At 35.7% G+C, this 25,160-nt stretch overlaps 1 protein-coding gene and 1 pseudogene across 3 annotated transcripts in view; both read left to right on the forward strand.

Moving 5' to 3' along the window:
- The window catches only part of WDR44 (WD repeat domain 44), a 185,690-nt gene that overhangs the window by 81,648 nt on the left and 78,882 nt on the right, over positions 1 to 25,160 (forward strand). For 2 of the 3 annotated variants that reach the window (XM_016124437.2, XM_036226847.1), the window contains one exon: positions 2,088 to 3,172. The exons of the other annotated variant lie outside the window; for it this stretch is intronic. In XM_016124437.2, coding sequence (XP_015979923.1) covers positions 2,088 to 2,182 — 95 coding nt within the window. In that variant the 3' untranslated portion in view covers positions 2,183 to 3,172. Of the gene's footprint in view, positions 1 to 2,087; positions 3,173 to 25,160 lie in introns of those variants that run through there. 3 annotated transcript variants of the gene reach the window in all.
- On the forward strand, positions 13,569 to 18,300 carry LOC118607801 (annotated as a pseudogene).

Below are 25,160 nucleotides of genomic sequence, written 5' to 3' on the forward strand. Positions count from 1 at the left end.
TGGGGACGTCTCTCGCTCTGCCATGTTTCCAAAGTCTCAGTAGTTTCTTAATAAACATTTGATGAATAAATGAATTAGACCAAAATGAAAGCAATGTTCTTTTCTGCTTGCCACAAATTTATAGCTCCTCATAGGTAGCTATTATTTACAAGTCTATAATTTCTTGCCATTTGTAACATATGCTTTTAAAATGAGTAGTAATTACAGTTACATAAAATACTCCTGTTAGGACATGAAAAGAAACCATCAAATAGTATTGAGTGCCAATTATATAAAAATGGTCCCTCTTAGTCCTTAAGTGTGTGGTAAAAAAATTTAAAAACTTGTACATTTGTACCAGTTGTTAATGAAAACAAGTTTGTATTATTAAAATCAATTGCAGAATAGTTCATTAAATGTGTTTTCTTACTTTAGAGACTACAGCTGGGACTGTTAGGGAGCTGTAAAGCCACAACAGTGGTGCTTCTAAAAGTATTTGAATGCTTAAAAGTTCTCAAGTATTTTTATTTCGTTTAATCTCAAGTAACTTCCCTTATGATGTTATTTGCACTATACACTGTACTAAATATACTATTTCTTCTGTCTATGAAGAAAAATTTGGTAGCAAAGATAAACTTTAGTCTAGCATTTCTTTCCATTACAAGTTTTAAAAATAAACTGCCTCAGAATTATTAAACCTTTACTAAATGTCTGTTTAGAAATATTTCTTTTCATTTTCATCTCCTTTATTCTCAGAATCAAATCCAGTTTCTCTCTTCTAACTTAAGTCATTTGTTTTTTTTCCTTCTTTTTCTCCAGTGATACCTTTTTACAGTCCGTACATTTCCCGTACACATTCCACAGAAATTCTAGCTTTTAAAACAATTTGAGAAAAATGAAAAGTACTTTTCTTTAAACTGTGCCATATTAAGGAGGTTCAATTAATTCACTGGGTCCTTTTTAAAGAGGCGCAGCTTTTAACGGATCATATTCAGATTTGTGTTTACTGTTTTATATCTACCTAGGTACAATCTAAGAATAAACTCTTAAAGTCAGGGTATGAGATCTCTTTATTCCTGATATATTTGACATGGGAAGCTTCCATTTTCCTCGTGTGTAAAATGGTAATAATATCCAGTTTACGAAGTTGTAATAAGAATTGAAGATAACATATGTAAAACACCTAGCAAAATGCCTGGCATGTAGTAGACATTATCATCATCTTCATTATTGTATCTTATAAAGCATTTATATGTATATGATGATTTATTTTCTTCTCTAGCCTTTTTTGTGCTGCTAAATCTTTTGCTGCTGCTTCCTGCTGCATACCACTACTAAAGGGTAGTAAGGAATGTTCAAAGGCTTAGGTTATGTTTTTGGTAAATTTAAGTGAAACTATTTTGTCTAATTCATCCTGTACCCACTTTCCAGTTAAAGTTTGGATTATTTTCTTACTAATCAGTCCTTAAATCTACAAATTTTGCCTATGTATAATAGAGTTAGTCAACACTGAATTTTTGTTAAATGCTTTTACTGGCAAATGTAAGAGGTAAGCATTTTTGCCATTCACCATAGTTACATAGCTCTTCAATATGTACTGTAAAGGGAAAAGGTGCTGTCAGCATTCACAGACCAATCATGTGCACTTCATTTCATGGCAGTTTCAATATGTCTGCTGTCCAATAAACTCTATCGTCAACCTCATTAGAGAACCCTGTTAGTAACAGACTTGCCCATCGATCCCATCCTGCCAGCACTCTAATCCTGGGGCTGAATAACACTCTAATCCCTTGCCACAAAATGAAGCATTAGACAATTTAGGGACCTAGGCTGCCTGAAAGTTAATCCAGGCCTCCTGGCCCCATGGGACGGTAATCTCTCCATGCCAAGTAAAGACTAGCTAAGGCTAGGTAAGTGGAAGCGAGCATCAGAGAAGAGGAGAGGTAACGGAAGATGAAAGGAATATAAGAGTGAACTGGAAAAGAGAGACTTTTCTGAAAAGGCAGAGAGAGGATCTTCTGCCCCAGAGGTCATGGGCATATGATAATTGTAACAGTAGGCTTCATATTCCTTTTAGATCAACTAAAATTTTTTTTAATGCTTTTAAGGTATTACGAAGACGGATAACACAGAAGTTCTTCTCTCTGCTGACTTCACTGGAGCAATCAAAGTATTTATTAACAAAAGGAAAAATGTATCTTAATTTGAAATGTCATTTAAAATAAACATCAGTAAGTCTCTCCGTGTATCAGAACTGAAAAAAATATGATAGTGCTTCAGGCTAACATCCTTTTTTTTTTTTAAATTTTTTATTGGAAGTTATCCAAATATAATATATTTTTGAAAGGCAGTGTTAATGATATAGTAAACCCTAAACTGATATACTAGAAAGGAATGTGGCTAGAATAACATTGCCAAACATAGGCTTTATGTTTTGTTATGTTTGTGTTTTTGTTACATAATTGTGAACATGCACAGGTTTATGCATGAAAATATATTAATATATTAATCACATGTGTGTGCCTTTTGGTTACATGCACTAAATCTTAACAAAGTTAAATTATTTCAGTGGCTCTTTTGGCCTTTTATTGGGGAAGGAGTTTCGTTTCTAGCTTAAACAATTTCCTTTGCACAAAATTTCATTTTTAAGAAAAGTGGTATCTTTTGACTTAGTTATTGTTTTAAAAATGTTATATAGGTTTTCAATAGGTCAGCAACCATGTGTAAATGGTTTTTATAAATTTCTCAATTTGGGGACAAGATCTTTGTGTGGTCTAAATTGTGGACTTAAGATTCTTTTCTTTGTATGTGTGTGTATGTGTGTGTGTGTGTGTATATATATATACATATATATACACATATATATGTATATATATGTATAAATATAATTCTTTCCATTCTTTATCCATGAGCACCAGGCTTTACTCACTTAAAAAAAAATTAAGCCGTATTAAGGAGTGAGTCTTCTTTTTTACAATAATGTAAAAATAAACTGTTTACATTTTTTAAAGCATTGTAGTTTTAAAAACTAAGCTGTTTTGTTTTATGTTGTTGAATTTGAAAGCCTTCGTAAATATTAATATAATGTACCAATGAAATAACATCTGGGGCAATGGAACCCTGATCATGTTGTTGATGGTTAGCATATGTTTCTGAAAATTAAATATGTATTATTAAAAGCTGGTTACCAACATTTGTTGAATGCGTAAATTTATTTTCAGATGACTTTGGTAATTTGAAGGATGTAAGGGAAATAAAGCTTTGTTTTATAATTTGATTTTTTAGCAAGCAGAAGACCAAATTTTTAAAGCCCTAAATTATAATGCATTAGCCATGCACCTTTAGGAATTTTTTTTTTGGTTCCAAAATGAACACTGCTAAGAGTTCATCTATATGTTTATATGTTCTTTACTACATTTGTTTTCAATACGTAAGTGAAAAACTAGGGAGACATGATCATATCCTCATTAATCAGCATAGTCAGTCATAGAATGTTCTGGATTTTCTATTTGATTGTATATGGTTTGCCTAGGTTTTACCCCATGCTGCTTTCTTCCTCTTGCCAGTGCTCTACTCTCTTCTTCCCCTCCTGTCCTCATCTACATCTCTTTGCTCATTTTTCTGTCCTCAACCTAACAAATGTAGTTGTTACACCATTGGCTTTTTAACCAGTTAGTTTCTTTAGAATCAGAGTCTGAATGGCACTATGTTTGGTCTGGTGTTTCAAAGAACGATGTCTTCAGCTCTTTGAGAGAGCTTGGCTTTCACTAACTTCTACCTGTGGACTTAGAGTCTGCTGTGGTGCTGCTCATTTCAACTGCAGATAATCAGGGTGTTGCCATATGAATATTTCCTGATAGGTTTCATGTGGTTTCTTGAACAAAAAGGAAAAAAAGAATTGGGATGCAAGCTTAAGAAAAGAACATTGACACTTCTAAGTTTAATTTTTTTAAAAGTTTCTCTTGCTATATAAATACATTGCAAAGTTACAAGTCAGAAAGGGAGTTTGTAAAGGTAGCATCAAGGTGTATACAAAGAAAAACCGAACAATACTCCTCCCTAAAATGAGTATTAGGGACTCAGTATAATTGGTGTGGTATTATAGGAAAGCCCAGATTCTATAATAGACTTAGATTTGGTTCCCTCTATTAGCACATCCCTCAGACAGCTATTTATACTATATTAATTTCCGTTTCTTTATTTGTAATATGAGAGTACCTAACTGAAATTGTAAAGATTTACTTAGAAATGTATATGTAAAGCTTGCTGTCTAGCCAAGTAGTTGTACTCAACAAATATACATTTCTCATTGCCTCTCCCAAGTCCCTGAGTGTCCAGCTAGACTCAAAAAAAAGTGTATAAGTGTATGGAAGTCCTTTCTAGACATTTGGATTTCATGAACAAGTACCATTTTAGAGACTGACATAGGACCATATTTGTTTTCCAACTCCACACTTTTTTTAACTGCCATCATCTGCTATCACCTCTTCACAAAAGAGAGAACATGTTAATACTAAAAAAAAGGTCAAGAGAGGAAAAAAGTGGCGTAGATGATAGAGGCTCTGTTCATCTCTCTGGTGACCAAATCAAGTTGTGACGGAAACAAGGAGCAGCAGCAAGAAAAAATCACCTGGGATCTAGATGAACAAGCCATGCAACTAAGGAGAAATCCAAGAAATCACCCTGCAATGGCAGAAGATGAAAAAAAAGTCAAGCACAGTCTTATTTTAGAGCAATGAGCAGTCTATTAAAGTGAATAAAACTAGCTTTTTAAAAAGTAACCATATTACTTTGTTTTTCAAGTTCTCCTTCAGTGAAAATTTTATCATGGATTTGGTGTGGCAGGCAAACATTTCATTAAAAACTCTTTGAAGAGTCATATTGAAGCTTTTTTCCCTTATTTACCTCAATTGGAATTGAAATATGAATGACTTAACATAATTTAGCATGCCATTTTCTCTGTCAGTTATTCAGCTGGACAGTGGCTTTTTAACTTTGAAATACATGTTTAACATTAATACATCTATCCAAATTCTATCCAGAATTCCAATTTCAGTTGTGTGATTTTGAGAGTCAAAGTTGAGACCTCCCCGACTGATACGGAAAAACTCAAATGATCAGACTATTTTTAAGTACCTTAATTATTATTGGGATTCAAGGTAAAGACATTTGGGGGATTTAATGTTTCCCCTTAAGTTTTGAAAAGAAAAACTCCAAACTTCACTGGTTTCTAGCTTCCTACTTTACTTACTCATTGAGCAGGTGTTTACCAAATATTGACTATGTACAGAGCACTGCTGGGACTAGAGAAGAATAAGGCAACATCCCTGTACCAGAAAAGTTCACAGTCTGATGGAGAAGATGGCCACAGAAACAAGTAAGAGGCTTGGAGCCATCTTGTGGCCGTGACCCTAGAAAAGCCCCTTTCTGCCCTAATTCCTGTCTGTTCCACCCTTCCTAATAACTCATGGCAGCCACTTGATTCTCAGCCAATCGAGTAACATGGGCACAAGTTTCTGAATAAGCCATAGGTAAAGCAGAAGAAATGGAGCACCCACCCTGTCAACATTTTCCCTGGTATCATGCTTTCTCCCAGACTAAAATCATTGTCTTATCTCTCCAAAAAGAATCTTAACTGTCTTGTATTTTTAGCTAGCTCTTGTTTAACAAACTCCTTTTCCCCAACTGCTCTCCTTTTCACTTCATTTCTGAAGCTTGGCCCATTTCATTTTGTTTTGTTATCTAGATTTGTGTCTAGTCTTCAGGGGAACCAGGCTTCCCCTGTTAACCGCAGCCACTTTTCTAGTGTAGATCCATGCACATGAAATACATTCAGATGGATACAGCAGGCCAGTCAGGGGCTGGGGGATGGGGGTAAGCTGAGGGGAGAGATCCACTGCACAGTCCCAAACAGATCAAATGTCGGCATGTAAGTTATCTAGGGTGGTCCAAGCAAACAGATTTTGCTTGTACATCCAGCTAGCCAGCATTTTGTCTTTTTTTTAAATAAAATTTAAAAAAAAACTAGAATTTTTGAATAACTAGATTTACAGAGAAGTTGCAAAGTAAATACAGAGTTGCCACATACTCCTTACCCAGTTTCCCCTAATGTTAATATCTTACTATGGTACATTTGTCAAAACCAAGAAACTAATACTGGTATAGTACTATTAAGTAAACTCCAGCCTTTATTCACATGCACCAATTTTTCCACTAGCGTCCTTTTTTAGTCCCAAGATCCAATCTAGGATACCATATTACACTTAAGTACATTATACTTTCTTAATTTAAGTGAACTTTTTATTTTTGAGTTTTAGATTTTCACAAAAGTTTGTAAAGAGTTCACATGTCACCAGCACCACTTTCCCCTATTGTTAACATCTTACGTTGCCATGGAGCTTGTTTCACATCAAGGAATCAACATTGGTACATTAACTAAACACCTCACTTTATTCCTGTTTCTCTAGTTTTTACATAATGTCTTTTCTGTTCTAGGATCTCATCCAGAATATGACATTACATGTGCTCATCAGGTCTCCTTAGGCTCCTCTTAGCTGTGACAGTTTCTCAGACTTTGCATGCATTTGATGACCTTGACAGCTGTGAGGAGTACTAGTCATGATTTGGCCAGGATTGTGGGCTTTTGGAGAGGAAGACCACAGAGGTGAATTGCTCTTTTCATTATATCACATCAAGGGTACATACTAGCAACATAACTTATAACCTGGCTGAGGTAGTTTTCGTCAGGTTTCTCCACTGTAAATTTTTTTTTCTCCTTTTCCATAAATTTCTTTGGAAGCGAATCACTAAGCACAGCCCATACTCAAAGGGTAGGAAGAATTAAGGCCCACCTCCTTGAGTGGGGGCAAATATCTATATAACTTATTTGAGGTTCTGTACAGGAGACAGGTCTCTGTTTATTCAACCATTTACATCAACATGCACTTAATGGATATTCATTTTGTACTTTGAGTTATAAATCCAAAACTGCATTATCTTGTTGTTCCACTTGTTTAGCCTTAGACATAGGGAGTTCTTCTGTGTCCCTTTGACATGCCTTCATCTTTTTTTGAATAATTTCTTCTTTCTGTCACCCCAATATACTTCAGGCTCATCTCATATATTTCCTGCCCAGCCCTAGGATCAGCTATTTATCCAAGAAGTCCTGGCTTCTTTTTTTTTTGGAGAACGATATTAGATATCAAGATCTGGATGGCAGGTGTGCTTGTTGCTACTGAAGTGTCATTTCTCTGGCTCTCTTAGCCGACAGAGCAAGGAAATCCATGTGTGAATACTAATCTGCATATACACTTAAGAATATTTCTATAACCACCTATATTAAATTAGAGGTCTTACTAATGTCACAAAATGAGACATAGAGATAGCCTCTTAACACATGGATCATTCAGGTTTCCTCCTCTTGTTTATCAGTAACCTCCTTCTCCAACACTGAGAAACCTGGCTGCCACCATTTATGATCCACTCATTTGTTCAATCCCAGCATAACATATGCAGCAGTTTCAGAATTGCTAACCCCTATCCAAGAGAAACAACTTTTACCAACTATACTGTAGAGCAGGATCTGAGCAGGGCCTGTGGCCGAAGCATTGGCAAAGCCACGCTCGACTCTGTAGGAATCTGCCAAGGCAGAAAAGCAAAACAGTGAACAGACAGCTTGTGGTTTAGTATAGATTACCAGGTACAGACAGGCCGTGGGATATTATTGTTGCCAGCAAGTTTCGAGTGGTGAGAAGACGACTGCCAGTCTCTCCTGGAAATTCAAAAATATATAATAAATGCGCCGAGCTTGCCTCAAGGTCGCTGTATCTTCAGCAGAGTGCAGTGTCCCACCTGGCCCCAGCTTTTGTATATACTGTCTCTGTGTTTTTCCCAATCCTTTCATCACCCCCTCTCAGGTTAACCCTCTAGTCATGCAGGTCACGGCACACTACTACAGTGTTAATGTACAGTTCTTTGATACTGGTGTCATAGTTTCCAGCTGAAACACCATTTTCCATAGTTACTTTGGTCAGCACCTTTTTTTCCACACCCACATTATTTTTAATATTAGACTAACTTAAATTATCTGTCCTTTTGTTATTTTGTTCAGGTTATATTCTATTATTGTTTTTTTTCTAATTTACTTTTTATGATGACATTGGTTAAATATATCCAATAAGTTTCATCTGTATACTTTAACAGTAAGCTGTATATATTATTTGCACTGTGTGTTCACCTTTCATAGTCAGATTTCTTTCCATCACCACATATTTGACTGGCTGTACCCCATCTACCTCTCCTCTTCTCCCTCCCCTCACCTCTCTGGTAACCACTAGTCTATTATCCATGTCCATGAGACTCTGATTGTTTCTCATGTTCATTTGTTACTTTTAGGTTTATATCCCACATATAAGTGATATGTGATTTTCAACTTTTTCTATCTGGCTTATTTTGCTTAGCATGATTATCTTGAGATCTATCCAGGTTGTCACAAATGGCAGTATTTCATCCCTTCTTATGCCTGAGTAATATTCCATTGTATATATGTACCACAGATTCTTTAGCCAGTCATCTATTGTAGGACACTGGTCCCTTCCATGTCTTGGCCACTGTGAATAAAGCATCTATGAACATCATTGTGCAAATATCTTTTCGGATATAGGTTTTCAAGTCTTTGGGGTAAATACCCAGTAGAGGGATAGCTGGATCATATGGTAGATCAATTCTTAGTTTTTTGAGAAACCTCCATACTATTTTCCATAGTGGCGGTACCAATTTGCAGTCCCACCAGCCATGTATGAGGGTTCTTTTTCTCCTCATTCTCTCCAACATCTGTTATTACCTGTCCTTTTGATTACAGCTATTCTAACAGGTGTGATATGATATCTCATTGTAGTTTTGATTTGCATTTCCCTAATAGCTAGTGATGTTGAGCATCTTTTCATATATTTGTTTGCCATTGTGTGCTCTCTAGGGAGAAGTGTCTGTTCAGGCCCTCTGCCTATTTTTTGATTGGATCATTTGTTTTTTGTTGTTATTGAGTTGTATAAATTCTTCGTATATTTTGGATATTAGGCCTTTATCAGAGGCATTGTTTTCGAATATCGTCTCTCATTCAGATGGCTGTCTTTTTACCTTGTTAATGTTTTCTTTAGCCAAGCAAGAAGTTTTTTTAGTTTGATGTAGTCCCATTGATTTATTTTTGCTTTTTCTTTCCTTGCTTTGAGGTCAAACTCATAAAATCCTCTTTAAGTCCAAGGTCCTTGAGTTTAGATCCTATATGTTTTATGCATTTCATTGTTTCAGGTCTTATATTCAGGTCTTTAATCTATTTTGAGTTAATTTTTGTGTGTGGTAATAGATAACAGTCTTGTTTCATTCTTTTGCAGGTGGCTTTCCAGTTTTCCCAGCACCTTTTATTGAAGAGGCTTTCCTTTCTCCATTGTATGTTTTTGGCTTTTATTTGTCAAAAATTATTTGCCCATATAAATATGGGTTTACTTCTGGACTTCTGATTCTGTTCCACTGGTCTGTGTTTCTGTCTGCCAGTAACATGCCGTTTTGATTATTGTCACTCTGTAGTGTAATTTGAAGTTGGGCAGAGTAATGCCTCCAGCCTCATTCCTTTTTCTCAGGATGGCTATGACCATTTGGGGTCTTTTGTGCTTCCATACAAATCTGATGATTTTTTTTCCTATTTCTTTAAAAAATGCCAATGAGATTTTGATGGGGATTCCATTAAATCTGTATAATGTTTAGGTAATAAGGTCATTTTAACTATATTGATTTTTCCAATCCAAGAACACAGAATATCTTTCCATTTCTTTGCATAGGCTTCAATTTCTTTTAATAGGCTCTTGTAGTTTTCATTATATAGCTCCTTCACATTTCGATAAATTTATTACTAGGTATTTTATTCTTTTTGTTACAATTGCAAAAGGAATTTTTTTTCCACTTTTTTTGTCTGACACTTCATTATTAGATTATAGGAACATTCTGATTTTTCAACGTTAATTATGTATCCAGAGACTTTACTGTATTTGCTTATTGTTTCTAGTAGTGTTCTTGTGGAGTCTTTAGGGTTTTCTATATTGAGAATTATGTCGTCTGCAAACAGTGACAGGTTGACTTCTTTGTTTCCTATTTGGATGCCTTTTATATCTTTCTCTTGCCTAATTGCACGTGCTAGGACCTCCAGTGTTATATTGAATAATACAGATGATGGTGGACGGCTTTGCCTTGTCCCTGATCTTAGAGTGAAGGTTTTTAGTTTTTGATCATTAAGTATAATGATGGCTGAGAGTTTGCCATAGTTGGCCTTTATTATGTTAAGGAACTTTCTTTCTATACTGATTTTGTTAAGTGTTTTGATCATAAATGGATGCTGTATCTTGTTGAAGGCTTTTTCTGCACCATTAATATGATCATATGATTCTTATTTTTTAATTTGTTTATGTGGTGTATCACATTAATCAGTTTGCGTATGTTGAACCATCCTTGTGCCTCTGGGATAATACCTACTTGATTGTGGTGTATAATCTTTTTAATATGTGACTGTATTCAGTTCTCTAGTATCTTATTTAGGACTTTTGCATCTGTGTTCATGAGAGATATTGGTTTGTAGTTTTCTTTTTTGTGTGTTATTTTTACCAGGTTTTGGTATCAGAGTAATATTGGCCTCATAAAATGAGTTGGGAAGTATTGCCTCCTCTTCAATTATTTGGAAGAGTTTCAGGAAAATAGGTATTAAATCTTATTTAAATGTTTGTTAAAAGTCACTAGTGAAGCCAACTAGTCCTGGAGTTTTACTTTTTGGTAAGTTTTTGATGATTTTTCAATTTCCATACTGCTGATTGTTCTATTTAGATTTTCTAGTTTTTGATTTAGTCTGGGAAGGTTGTATTTTTCTAACTAATGGCCTATTTCTTCTAGGTTATTAAATTTGGTGTTATATGCTTTTTCATTGTATTCTTGTATGATCCTTTGCATTTCTGCTGTATCTGTTGTAATTTCCCCTCTTTCAGCCTGGATTTTGTTTACTTGTGTCCTTCTTTTTTTTCTTTAGTGGGTCTAGCCAGGGTTTGGTCAATTTTATTAACCTTCTCGAAGAACCAGCTCTTTGTTGCATTTATTTTTTGTTGTTTTGTTTTGTTTTGAATTTCATTTATTTCTGTTCTAATTTTATTTCATTCCTACTGCTGTCTTTAGGCTTCCTTTGTTCTTCCATTTTTAGTTTTTTTAAGATGAAGCATTAGGTTGTTTATTTGGGCTCGTTCTTGTTTTTGGAGGTAGGCCTATAATGATATGAACTTTCCTCCTATGACCATTTTTGCTGTGTCTCCAAAGTTCTGAAATTGTACTATCATTATCATTAATTTCTATGTATCTCTTGATCTCTTTCTTTATTTCTTCTCTGACACAGTTATTCTTCAGTAGTATGTTGCGTGGTTCTTTCCGCTTTATTTTTGCAGTCGATCTCTAATTTCAAAACATTACGATCAGAGAATTGGTATGATTGATATGATTTCAACCCTCTTGTATTTGTTTAGGCTATCTCTGTGTCTCAGTATGTGGTCAATTCTTAAGAATGTTCCATGTGCACTAGAGAAGAATATACAAGCAGCTGTTTTGGAATGAAAGGCTCTGTAAATGTCAATTGTGTCCACTTTTTCTAATGTGTCATTTTAGGATATTCTTTCCTTAATGGTTTTCTGTTTGGATGATCTGTCCATATCCAACAGTGGGGTATTTAGGTCCCCTACTAAAATAGTGTTTTGGTCTGTTTCTCCCTTTAGTTCTGTTAGTAATTGCTTTACATGTTTTGAGACTCCCTGATTGGGAGCATAGATATTAATAAATGTTATGTCTTCTTGGTGCATGATTCCCTTTATCATTATAGAGTGTCCCTCAGTATCTTTCTTTACCTTTTTTATTTTGAAATCTGTTTCATCCGATATTAGTACCACTACTACCGCTTTTCTCTGAATGCTATTTGCTTGAAATTTCATTTTCCACCCTTTCACTTTGAGGATATATGTCTTTGGTGCTGAGATGGGTCTCCTAGAAGTAGCATATGATTGGATTTTGTTTTTCGATCCACTCTGCAACTCTGTGGCTTTTTATTGGTGAGTTCAGTTCATTTACATTTAGGGCGATTATTCAAATATGAGGTCTTCTTATAGCCATTTTATCTTTTTTCTGGTAGCTCGGTGTTTCCATTGCTTCCTGTGTTTCTGTGTTTTTTGGGGGGGGGTTGCATGTCGTGGGTTTCCCCTCTGATTCTTCTTGTTTTATGTTACATACTTTAATTCTGAATATTTGATGTGTAGTTACCATTGCGAATATGTATAGGATAGTTATCCATTTTCTTCTGCATGTGCCTTATCTCTATTCCCCTTTGTGAATTTGGATCTTTGAATCCTCCCCTTTTTAGTCATTGTTATCTCAATTCATCCCTCTGTATGCTGAACGTTCATTACTACCTTGCTATAGCAATTCTCTTCTTATTTTTTAAGCTTATAATGCTGTGTTCTTAGTAAGGGTTGCACTCCTGTGCTTCTCTTTGCCTAATAGTAACCTTACTCCCTAATTATGTTTTTTTATTGTCAATTTAGTTTAGGTGACCTGACCCCTTTCAGTATTTCCTGTAGTGCAGGCCTCGTAGTGGAGAATTCCCTCAATGTTTGTATGTATGAAAAGGTCTTTATTTCTCCTTCATATCTAAAGGAGAGCTTAAATGGATACATTATTCTAGGCTGGTAGTTCCTGTCACTTAATATTTCGAATATTTCATTCTTCTCCTTTCTGGCTTGCAAGGTTGTCGCTGAGAAAACCAACAATAATCTAATATATTTTCCTTTATAAGTTACTGTTTTCTTCTCCCTAGCTGCCCTGAGAATTCTGTCTTTGTCATTTTGATTTTTGATAATTTTAATACAATGTTTCTTGAAGAAAGCCTTTTTAGGATGAGATAATTGGTGTTCTGTTGACTTCTTAAATTGTAAGCTCCAGTTCATTCCTTAGATTTGGGAAATTCTTGTCAACTATTTATCTGAAAATGCTTTCTAGTCCCTACTCCTTTTCCTCACCTTTGATTATACACATTATTCTTATGTTTCCTCTCTTGATGATATCAGCTAGTTCTTGTATTTCTCTTTTATTATTTTTCATTCTTTGGTTTCTCTTTTTCCTTCTGATTTATTTGTAGATTTCTGTCTTCGATATCACTGATCCTTTCCTCCATTTGGTCTACTTGCTATTTCATTTTTCAACTCTTGCAGTGTGTTTTTTAATATCCAGAAGTTCTATTGTGTTTTTTTTTTGAGGGTTTCAGTCTCCTTGGTCTGCTCATGTAGTTGTTTTTTTCCATTCCTGAAATTGTTGATATGACTTGTTTTGGAACTCACTGAGTTTTTTCAGAAGTACCATCCTGAATTCTCTGTCATTTAAATCGCATATTTCTATGTCTGTAAGCTTATTTTCTGAAGATTTTTCTCTTTCTTTCTGAGATGCCTTGTCACCTTGGTTGTTCATGGTGTTTAATGGACTTTTTCTCTGCCTCAGCATTTAGGGAAATATATTCTGCTTTTTTTCCAGAAAGGAGATTTATTATATAAAAGTCTCTCTTGAGCCTGCTACAAAGAAAGTGCTTTTCTTTTGGTTTCCAGTAGGTGGCGTCTAAGCCTCTTGGTTCCCCGCTTTATTTAACACCTTAATAATGACTTTTACTTTCTCATAGATATTTAATCACACTCTCTAATCAGTCTCAGTCCCTGTTAATGTAAGCAACAGTTTCGGAAGTATTTGCTCAGATTTCCCTGGGAACTCTGGTGCTCGGTCTCGGAGGGTATGGGGCAAGGGACCCTCTGGGTTGGGGGTTCAGGACTGCGGCTCAGTCTCGGTTTTTCAACTTAAGCCGGTAAAAATCAACTGTTGTTTCTCCACCATCTTGCTTTTTTGCTTTCTTCCCTGATGACTGGGCCACATCACTGGCTGCATGGAACTCAGAACTTTCCCCGGTTGGGCTGTTCAGGAAACTCACCGGACCTTCTTTCCTCCCCCTGCTCCTATGGGTAGCTCCAGTAGCTGGGAGAGGCAGCTTCTTTATTTCTCCCAGTCCACCACCCTAACATCCAGGGTTCTGACCTTGGTAGCTCTTATGTGCAGATCCCACTCTCAGACATGCTGGTGTGCAGTTTTGGGTGTTTCTGTTGAGTTGTAGATGTTCAGTTTATTGATGTTTCAAGGGGAGAAATCTGGGGATGTCTCTCACTCTGCCCTGTGTCTCAAAACCACCTAAATTGTCTTGAACCATTTCATAAATATGCTTCAGGTATCAGAAATTCATGATGGAGTTAGAATTATAATTTCAATAATTTTATTGCATATTTTCTAAGTTCCTACTATACTAGGTAGTGTAAAGAACTGAAAGATAATAAGATATAGCCCTTTCTTTCAGAGGTCACAATGAGAACACCCTTCATTAATGGAAAGCTTTTCCCAGTATTAGAACTTGTTAATAAAGCCTCTTCAGAGTAATGCCAGGGTATAAACAATGTATGGATCTGTTAACACATTTACTCAACTTCTAGTTTTGTGGGAATCCTAAAGCTTAGGAGAATTTGGTAAAAAGCTATAGAGAAAACCTGACTTAAAGGTTATTTACATGCAAAATATTACTCTCAAAACAGCATTCATAGGAGCAGAATTGTGTTATATATGGCTATTGCTGGCTGGGACTAGTAGCAAAGGTTACATAGTAGAGGGGATTCAGTAGCTGGCATAGCTGATATATAAGCTGGCATAAATTCATAAGAAATTTCTTTTATTGAAACTTATTTTTCTTTATACTTGCTTGTAGAAAACTGGACATATAACAAATAGTATAAATGAGAAATGATTACTCATAATACCATAATTCAGAGATAACTGATATCAATGTTTTAGTGTACTTTATGCTTATATTTTTGAGCTTATATAAATAGACAAAATAATTTGAATAACATTTACCATACATATTGGCATTGTCCATGTGTTTTAATGGTGCATTAATGTTCCATCACATGGATACAATTTAAGCAGTTCGTTGAACATTTAGGTTGTACCTGTGTTTTATTACTATGAATAACATTGGAAAATATGGTAAATATCTTTGACAGGATTCCTCATTATTGACTTTAGATAATAGGTCCTTAAAAGGAGAGTTTAAAGCATGAACTCTTAAAGATAAGCAGTATTATAGACTGTAAAAATCTTCTGCACAGGAATTGGGAGCCCCAATTTGTTGTCCAGGTTCTGTTGGCCTTGCGACTTCAGGAAAGTTAAATAATCTGAGAGCCTAATAAAATTAGATATTTAGATTAAGATTCCTAATTCTAATGGTCCATGTTAGCATTTCTTGAGAGGCATTGGAGCTAAGGATTAACTTCATTTCTTGTTCATTTATTCACTCAATAGATTATTTATAGAGGACCTATGATATGCTGGGCACTCAAAGTTTATGCCCCCGTGAAGTCATAGCCATATGAAGTTTTGAAGTCAACCCTGGGAGCTGACTTCCAGAGATGAGATTCCTGGCAATAGAATTGACTGGCAGGGAAAAGGGGGGTGAGTAACAGAATTGTCTCACCTTTCCCCACATATCTATAAGGCCAGCCACCTCACCCAGGTATATCAACTGCTCCGCCTTTTCGATACTTCCATAGCTTCATTTGTTTGGGTCTTGAAAGTTTTCCACCTTGGAAAGAAATGACTAGTTAAACTTGTATCAGTTAATTTTCCTTATCACTTGACATATACTAATAGTTGGGTATAAAGAAAATTAGGGCACTGGAAAAATATGTGAAGGTACCAGGAATGAAGAAAGAGAAGCAGTTATGAGAGAGAGAAAGACCCCAAAACAAACTCCACAGACCTACTTTTTTGCGTAAGGTATTTGTAGCTGAATCACTGTTAGAGGCCACACTAAGGTTACTTATTTCTGGTATATGGAATGTTAGACCAGGCTGATGATAAACTGATAGCTCACAGCCCAGCTTCAGCCATAACCAAAACAATCAGAGGCAGGTAATAGTGGTCCCAAGTCAGAGCATCCCTAAGTAGTAAGTTCAACTGTTCCTGGGGCTTGGCTGTATTGGGCCCATAGCAAGTAGGAAACCCAATAAGGCCAGGCCTGACACCTGTCTCACCCATTTGCCAGGACAGGCGCTGTTAATGTTTTTATATTCATTTCGACATTATAACTTTTAATCTGTGGCACCAGAATGGCACACCCAGTGACTGAGTTCTTCCCCTAGAATTCCTAATTACAACTGACCATGCTTCAAATCAGTATATTGAGAAGTGTTTTCCCTAAGGTTTTTCCCCAAATACATTCATCAACTGGATCAGTAAACAGACTCCTCTAGGTAGAACTCAACATTTAACATATTGCAGTGCACTCTTCTCATAAGCAGCCTGAGGTGACCTCAGGAAATAGTTTGCTACTTATTTGAACTAGAAAACCCCACAAAATCATGCAAATCCAGAGGTTCGAGTATTTGTATTTACTTTAAGAACATTCATGTAACTTCCCAGGCCATCAAGGTATGCATATCCAGAAAGCCACCAAGTATCTGAAGGATAGAACTTTAGAGAAGTAATGTGGGTTGTTCCATTGCTGCAGTGGCCCAGTTGGTAGGTGTGCCCAGGCCAAACAGTGGGGCCGGACACAGGGTTAATGGCCTAAAAAGAGTGCTGAATTTTTGCTGCACATGCTTAAAAATACAGAGAATAATGCAGAACTTAAAGGTTTAGATGTAGATTCTATGGTCATCAAACACATCCAAGTGAACAAAGCTCCCAAGATGAGGCACAGAACTTACAGAGCTCATGGGCAGATGAACCCCTATATGTGCCCTCCCTGCCACACTGAGATGATCCTTATTGAAAAAGAGAATATTGTTCCTAAACCAGAAGAGGAAGTTGCACAGAAGAAAAAGATATTCCAGAAGAAACTGAAGAAACAAAAACGGTGGCCTAGGAGTATATTATTCAACATCAAATAAATTCTAATTTTATATATATTCTGGATAAGATAACCAAAACTTAAAATAGCTAGGAGAACAAAAACCTTAGACTTTTACCATCCCTAGTTGGGGGGAGTAGGGAGGAATATTACAGCAGATGTAAATAATCTCAAGATCATAAATAATAGTAAAAGGTAGGAAAATAATAAGGAAGTGATAAGCTTTGAGTATTTTCTTTGTCTTTATTATAATTTATCTTGTAATTTAAAATCTAATTATGACTATTTAACAAATGGCTTGCTAATTTCATGATCAGCCCTCACGAGTATAATGGCACCAGCACACCCTGCTTGCAGCCATTACTGAAAGACACACAACTCTCCTTTGGCCTGTGAACTAATTGTGCCACATAAGCAATACTTGTGGCCACACAGAAACCACTAGGCAGCTACTTTAGCCTCATTCAGAGACCTACCCTAGAACCTGAGCTAAAAATTAAAAAACACTGTGGTTGGGCCAACCAACAGTCAAAATGTCCTCTGCATCTTATACTCTAGCCCAGAATTTCTTTAGTGTCAAGCACAGACAACCCACATTAGGTGGGGTAGGGGAGGAGGTGTGCTTAGAATGCAGAGTACTGGGCCCCACCCCAAACCTCCTACATCAGGATCACAGGGAGTCAGGCCCCAGAATTTGCATATATACAAACTCAACAAGCATTTCTGATAAGCACTAAAATTGAGAACCCTTGGGATGGTGCAGCTATAGTTAAAGATGAGTACACAAAAAAATAATGTGTTTGGAGTGATGTCAGAAGCATTGCAGAGTGAACGAAGTCCCCAAATCGCTCCCCTTGAAATAACAAGCTGAACATCTAAAACTCAATAAGAAACACCCAACCTGCACACATGCACATCTGAGCCAAGGATCTATGCCTAAGAACTACCACAGGTCAGAACCGTGGGAGTCTGGCATTAGACTGGGAGAAACATAGAAGCTGCCTCTTGCAGCTGGAGCTCCCAGGGAAGGAGTGGGGAGGGAAGAAGGTGCAGTGGATTCACTGAACAGCCCTGCCTGAGCTCCACGCAGTGACAGTACCCAGTGATCAGAGCAGAGAAGCAACAGCTGATTATTACCAGCCATGGTAGCAAAATATGAGGCTGAGCCACAGCCCCCATCCTCCAAACCACAGGGCACATGCCCCCATATCCTGTAAGACTGAACACTGTGGAGCCCCAAGGGAATCTCAGCAAATGCTACTGAAACTGTCACTAACACTGACAGACTAAGACTGAGGGTAGCGAGTATAGGTGAATATTTATAAGGAAAAAAAAGGCATTATTAATAACTTTGTATAAAGCAGAGATCCAAAAGACTTAGACGCCACCTACTGGAAACCAAAAGTAAATGCCATCTTAGAAACAGGCTAAAGAGAGACCTTTATGACATCTGGAAAAAAGAATATACTTCTATTAATACCCAGTCGGAAAAATGGCCCATTAAACACCATGAAAAAACAAGGTGACAAGGAAGCTCAAAAAGAATGATAAAAATCTTCAGAAAATAAGCTTAAAGACAGAAATATGCGCCTTAAATGACAGAGAATTCAGGATGGTACTTTCTGAAAAAAAACTCGATGACATTCAAAATAATTCATGTGAACAATTCCAAGAATTAAAAACAAACAAACAAAAAACTAGATCAACAGAGTGAGTTTTTAAGAAAGGAAGTTGAAACCCTAACAACCAAATAGAACTTCTGGAGATGAGCGCACCAAAAGACACAAAGAAAGAAATAGCAAGCTTGAGAAACAGTAAATCAAATGGAGGAAAAGATCAGTGGTATCAACAGATATCTAGAAATAAATCAGAAGGAAGTAGAGAGAAAACAGTGAATGAAAAATAATGAAAGAAATACAAGTTTAGCTGATACCATCAGAAAAGAAACAAAAATAATGTGCATTTTGAAAGGGGAGGAATAGGAGCAGGAATCAGAAAGCATTCTCAGACAAATAGTTAATGAGAAATTCTCAAATCAACGAAATGAACTGGAGCTTGAAATTCAAGAAGCCACAGAATACCTAATTATCTCAACCCAAAAAGGCCTTCACCAAGACACATTGTATTAAAATTATCAAAAATTAATACAAAGAATTCTCAGGGCAGCCAGAGTAAAGAAAACAGTAACCTATAAAGGAAAACTCATTATATTATAATTGGACATCTCAGTATAAACCATAACAACAAGAAAGGAATGGAATCAAATATTCAAACTATTGAATGAAAGGAACTACAAGTGAAGAAAAATGTATCCATCTAAGCTCTCCTTTAGATATGAAAGAGCAATAAAGAACTTTCCAGACATACAAAAATTGAAGGAATTCTCTGCTACAAGGCCTGCATTACATGAAATATTGAAAGAGGTCAGCTCACCTAAAAATGATTTTTAAAAAAAACCATTAATATGAATAAGGTGACTAGTAGGCAGATTGAAGCAGAGTAATGCAACCCATATTAAGAACAAGGCATTATAAGCTTAAACAATAAGAAGAGATTTGCTATTGCACGATAGCATGAAGGTTCAGCATACATAGGGAAAATTTGAGACAACAATAACAGAAAAGGGGAGGATTTGAAGATCCAAATTCATAAAGGAGAATGCAGAAAAGGCAGATAGCTATCCTTTACATATTTGTAATAATGGTAACCACATGCCAGATATTTAGAAATGAAGATTATAACATAAAAAGAGAACCAGAGGGAAAATGCAAAAAAATAAAAATAAAAATAAAACAAACATGAGGACAAGGGAACAATGGAAACACCGAGCTACCAAAAATCAAAAGATAAAATGGCTAAAGAAAAACCTCATATTTCAATAATCACTCGAAATGTAAATGGACTGAACTCACCAATATAAAGGTGCAGAGTTGCAGAGTGGATCAAAAAACAAAACTCAACCATATACTGCCTCCAGGACACATAGCTCCAAAGACAAATATAGACTCAAAGTGAAAGGATGGAAAATGATATTTCAAGCAAATGGCATTCAGAGAAAAGTAGGAGTAGTAGTACTAATATCAGATGAAATAGACTTTAAAATAAAAAAGCTAAAGAAAGATACTGAGGGACACTACATAGTGATAAAGAGAATCATTCGCCAAGAAGACATAAATACCCCACTGTCAGATATGGATAGATCATCCAAACAGAAAATCAAAAGGAAATAACATCCTTAAATGATACATTAGACCAACTAGACATACTTGACATTTACAGAGCCTTTCAACCCCAAACAGCTGCTTATATATTCTTCTCTAGTGCACATGGAACATGCTCAAGAATTGACCACATACTGGGACACAGAGGCAGCCTCAACAAATATCATGGTTAGAAATCATACCAACCATATTCTCTGATCATAATGCTTTGAAACGAGATCAACTACAAAAAGAAAGTGGAAAGAGCCACAAATACAAAGAGATTAGACTACATACTACTAAGGAATAACGGGGACAGAGAAGAAATAAAAAGAGATCAAGAGATACATACAAATGAATGATAATGATACTAAACATCAAAACTTTTGGAACACGGCAAAAACCGTCATAAGAGGAAAGCTCATATCATTACAGGCCTACCCCCCAAAACAAGAACAAGCCCAAATAAACAACCTAATGCTTCATCTTAAAAAAATAGAAAAGGGAGAACAAGTGAAGCTTAAAATCAGCAGAAGGATAGAAATAATCAAAATTAGAGCAGAAATAAATGAAATTCAAAATAAAAAAAAAAACAACAAAAAAATAAATGCAACAAAGCTAGTTCTTTGAGAAGGTTAAAAAAATTGCCAAACCCCTAGCTACACTCACTAAAGAAAAAAGAGAAAGGACACAAATAAACCAAATCAGGAATGAAAGAGGGGAAATGATGACAGACACAACAGAAATACAAAGGATCATATAGAATATGAAAAAATATAAAACATCAAATTTAATGACATAGAAGAAATGGACAAGTACATAGAAAAATACAACCTTACCAGACTGAATCAAAAACTGGAAAATCTAAATAGACTTATCAGCAGTATGGAAATTGAAACAATCATCAAAAACTTACCAAAAAGTAAAGTCCAGGACCAGATGATTTCACCAGTGAATTTTAACAAACATTCAAATAAGATTTAATACCTATTCTCCTGAAACTCTTCCAAATAATCAAAGAGGAGGCAATACTTCCCAACTCATTTTATGAGGCCAGTGTTATTCTGATACCAAAACCTAATAAAGATAACAGAAAAAAAGAAAACTACAGACAAATATCTCTCATGAATACAGATGTAAAGATCCTAAATAAGATACTAGCGAACCGAATACAGCAACATATTAAAAAGATTATACACCACGATCAAGTTGGCTTCATCCAAGAGGCACAGGGATGGTTCAACATATGCAAATCTATTAATGAGGTATACCACATAAACAAATTAAAAAATAAGAATTATATAATCATATCAATAGATACAGAAAAAGCCTTCAACAAGATACAGCATCCATTTATGATCAAAATACTTAACACAATTGGTATAAAAGGAAAGTACCTTAACATAGTAAGGCCATATATTACAAGCCCTCAGCCAACATTATACTTAATGGTGAAAAACTAAAAATCTTCCCTCTAAGATCAGGAACAAGGCAAGCCTGTCCACTATTGCCACTGTTATTCAGTATAACATTGGAGGTCTTAGTGGGTGCAATGAAGCAAGAAGAAAAAGACATAAATGCATCCAAATAGAAAACAAAGAAGTCGAACTGTCACTATTTGCAGATGCCATGATTTTCTATATAGAAAAGCCTAAAGACTCTACAAGAACACTACTAGAAACAACAAGCAAATACAGTAAAGTTTCTGGATACAAAATCAATGTTCAAAAACCCATAGCGTTCCTATACTCTAATAACAAAGTGTCAGAAAAAGAAGTGGAAAAAATAATTCCGTTTGCAATTGCAACAAAAAGAATAAAATACCTAGGAATAAACCCAATGAAATATGTGAAGGACCTATATAATACAAACTATAAGACCCTATTAAAAGAAATCTAAGAAGATACAAAGAAATGGAAAAATATTCTGTGTTCTCGGATTCGAAGAATCAAGATAGTTAAAATAACCTTATTACCTAAAGTATTATACAAATTTAATGCAATACCCATCAAAATCCCATTGGCATTTTTAAAAGAAATAGAACAAAAAATCAGATTTGTATGGAAGCACCAAAGACCCCAAATTGCCAAAGCCATCCTGAGAGAAAAGAATGAGGCTGGAGGCATCACTCTGCCTGACTTCAAATTATACTACAAAGCAACAGTAATCAAAACAACATGGTATTGTCAGGAAAAGAGACACATGGACCAGTGGAACAGAATTGAGAGTCCAGAAATAAACCCATATTTATATAGGCAAATAACTTTCAACAAAATAGCCAAAAATATACATTGGAGAAAGGAAAGCCTTTTCAATAAATGGTGCTGGGAAAACTGGAAAGCCGCCTGCAAAAGAATGAAACTAAACTGTTGTCTATCATCACACAACAAAATTAAATCAAAATGGATTAAGGATCCAAATATAAGACCTGAAACAATAAAATCTGTAGAAGAGTACATAGGAACTAAATTCAAGGACCTTGGGCTTAAAGAGGATTTTATGAATTTGACCTCAAAAGCAAGGAAAGTAAAAGCTAAAATAAATGAATGGGACTACATCAAACTAAAAAGCTCTGCTTATTGAAAGAAATCATTAACACGGTAAAGAGACAACCATCTAAATGGGAAAATATATTTGCAAGCAACATCCTAACATCCAAAATATAGAAAGAAGTCATACAACTCAATAATAACAAAAATCAAACAAACCAATTAAAAAAATGGGCAGAGGATCTGAATAGGCACTTCTCCCTAGAGACATACAAATGGCCAACAAATATATGAAAAGATGCCCAACATCACTAGCTATTAGGGAAATGCAATCAAAACCACAATGAGATACCATCTCACACCTGTTAGAATGGCTAGAATCAACAGGACAAGGAATAACAAATGTTGGAGAGGATGCAGAATAAAAGGAACCCTCATACACTACCGGTGGGACTGTAAATTAGTACAGTCACTATGGAAAACAGTATGAAAGTTCCTCAAAAAATCAAGTATTGATCTACCATGTGATCCAGCAATCCCTTTATTGGGTATTTACCCCAAAGACTTTAAAACTCATATTCAAAAAGATATTTGCACATCAATGTTCATAGCAGCATTATTCATGGTGGCCAGGGCATGGACACAACCTAAGTGTCCTACGATAGATGATTGGATAAAGAAGCTGTGGTACATATATACGATGAAATATTACTCAGCCATAAGAAGAGATGAAATACTGCTATTTGCAACAGCATGGGTGGACCTTGAAATAATCATACTATGCAATATAAGCTAGACAGAAAAGGTTGAAAATCACATATCATATATGTGGGATATACACCTAAAAGCAACAACTGAACAGGACAAACAAACAGAGGCTCATAGACATGGACAATGAACTAGTGGTTATCTGAGGGTAGGGGGAAGGTGGAGCGGGGAGGTAAGTGAGGGGGCAGTGTTTAAATCATCTCTTCTATTAAAATATGAATAAATAAAAAATAAAATTAAAAATCTTACACGCCATGATCAAGTGGGCTCATTTCAGTGGCACAGAGATGGTTGGACATTTGGAAATCAATTAATATACCCCATAAACAGAAAATAGGAATTATATGATCATATCAATAGATGCAGGAAAAGCCTTCAAGAAGATATAGCATCCACTTATGATCAAAACACTTAACAAAATTGGTATAGAAATAAAGTACCTTAACATAATACAAGCCATATACAACAAACCTCACCCAACAGTATACTTAATGGTGAAAAACTGAAAGCCTTCCCTCTAAGATCATAAACAAGACAAGGCTCTCCGCTATCACCACTGTTATTCAATAAAAATTGGAGGGGTTAGCATGTCTGCTTTACATGCAGAAGATCCTAGGTTCATGCCCCAAGTGTAGCCACAGACCATATTCCCGGTGCGCCAGGCCCCTGGTGTACACTGTGAGCATGTGGGAGGAGACGTCCCACCTTCAGAGATCCAGTTCTTAAAGGGAAATGGCAACATCCATAGGTAAGTGGTACAAGTGAGGGAGGAGATTAAAGTGCAGAAAATAAATAAATAGTGGATGGATGGATGGATGGATGGATGGATGGATGGATGGATGTCCTAGCGAGTGCAGTCAGGTAAGAGAAAGATATAAAAGGCATCCAAATAGGAAACGAAGAAGTTGAACTGTCACTATTTGCGGATGACATGATTCTCCATATAGAAAACCCTAAAGACTCCACAAAAACACTACTAGAAACAATAAGCAAATACAACAAAGTTTCTAGATATAAAATCAATGTTCATTATTTCATAGTGTTCCTGTTCTCTTATAATGAATTGCCAGAAGAAGAAGTGGAAAAAGTAATTCCTTTTGCAGTTGCAACAAAAAAGAATAAAATGCCTAAGAATAAATCTAACAAAACATGAAGGACCAATATATTGAAAACTATAAGACCACTATACACTAATGGTTATCAGAGGGCAAGGGATTGGGGGAAGGTGGAGGTAGATGGGAAGAAGGGGTCAAATATGTGGCAACAGAAAGAAATCTAACTATGGGAGGTGAACACAGAGTGTAAACAAATATATGCCTTACTGTTAAAGTGTACAGCTGAAACATCGGATTTTGTTAACCAATGTCACCATAAAAAGTTAATTAATTTTAAAAAATTAAAGAGATCTAAAAAAAACGGAAAGATATTCTGTGTTCTTGGATTAGAAGAATCAACATAGTTAAAATGACCTTATTACCTAAGGCATTATACAGATTTAATGCAATCCCCATTAAAATCCCATTGCCAATTCTTAAATAAATAGGTAAAAAAAATCATCAGATTTATATGGGAGCACAAAAGACCCCAGATTACTTAAGCCAACCTGAGAAAAAAGAATGAGGCTGGAGGCATCATTCTGTCTGACTTGCAGTTTTACTACAAAGCGACAGTAATCAAAATGGCATGGTATTGGAAAAAAAAAAAAAAAAAAAAACATAC

This window comes from Rousettus aegyptiacus, unplaced genomic scaffold (assembly GCF_014176215.1).
Source record: "Rousettus aegyptiacus isolate mRouAeg1 unplaced genomic scaffold, mRouAeg1.p scaffold_m13_p_9, whole genome shotgun sequence".
In the NCBI taxonomy this organism is placed as follows: Eukaryota; Metazoa; Chordata; class Mammalia; order Chiroptera; family Pteropodidae; genus Rousettus; species Rousettus aegyptiacus.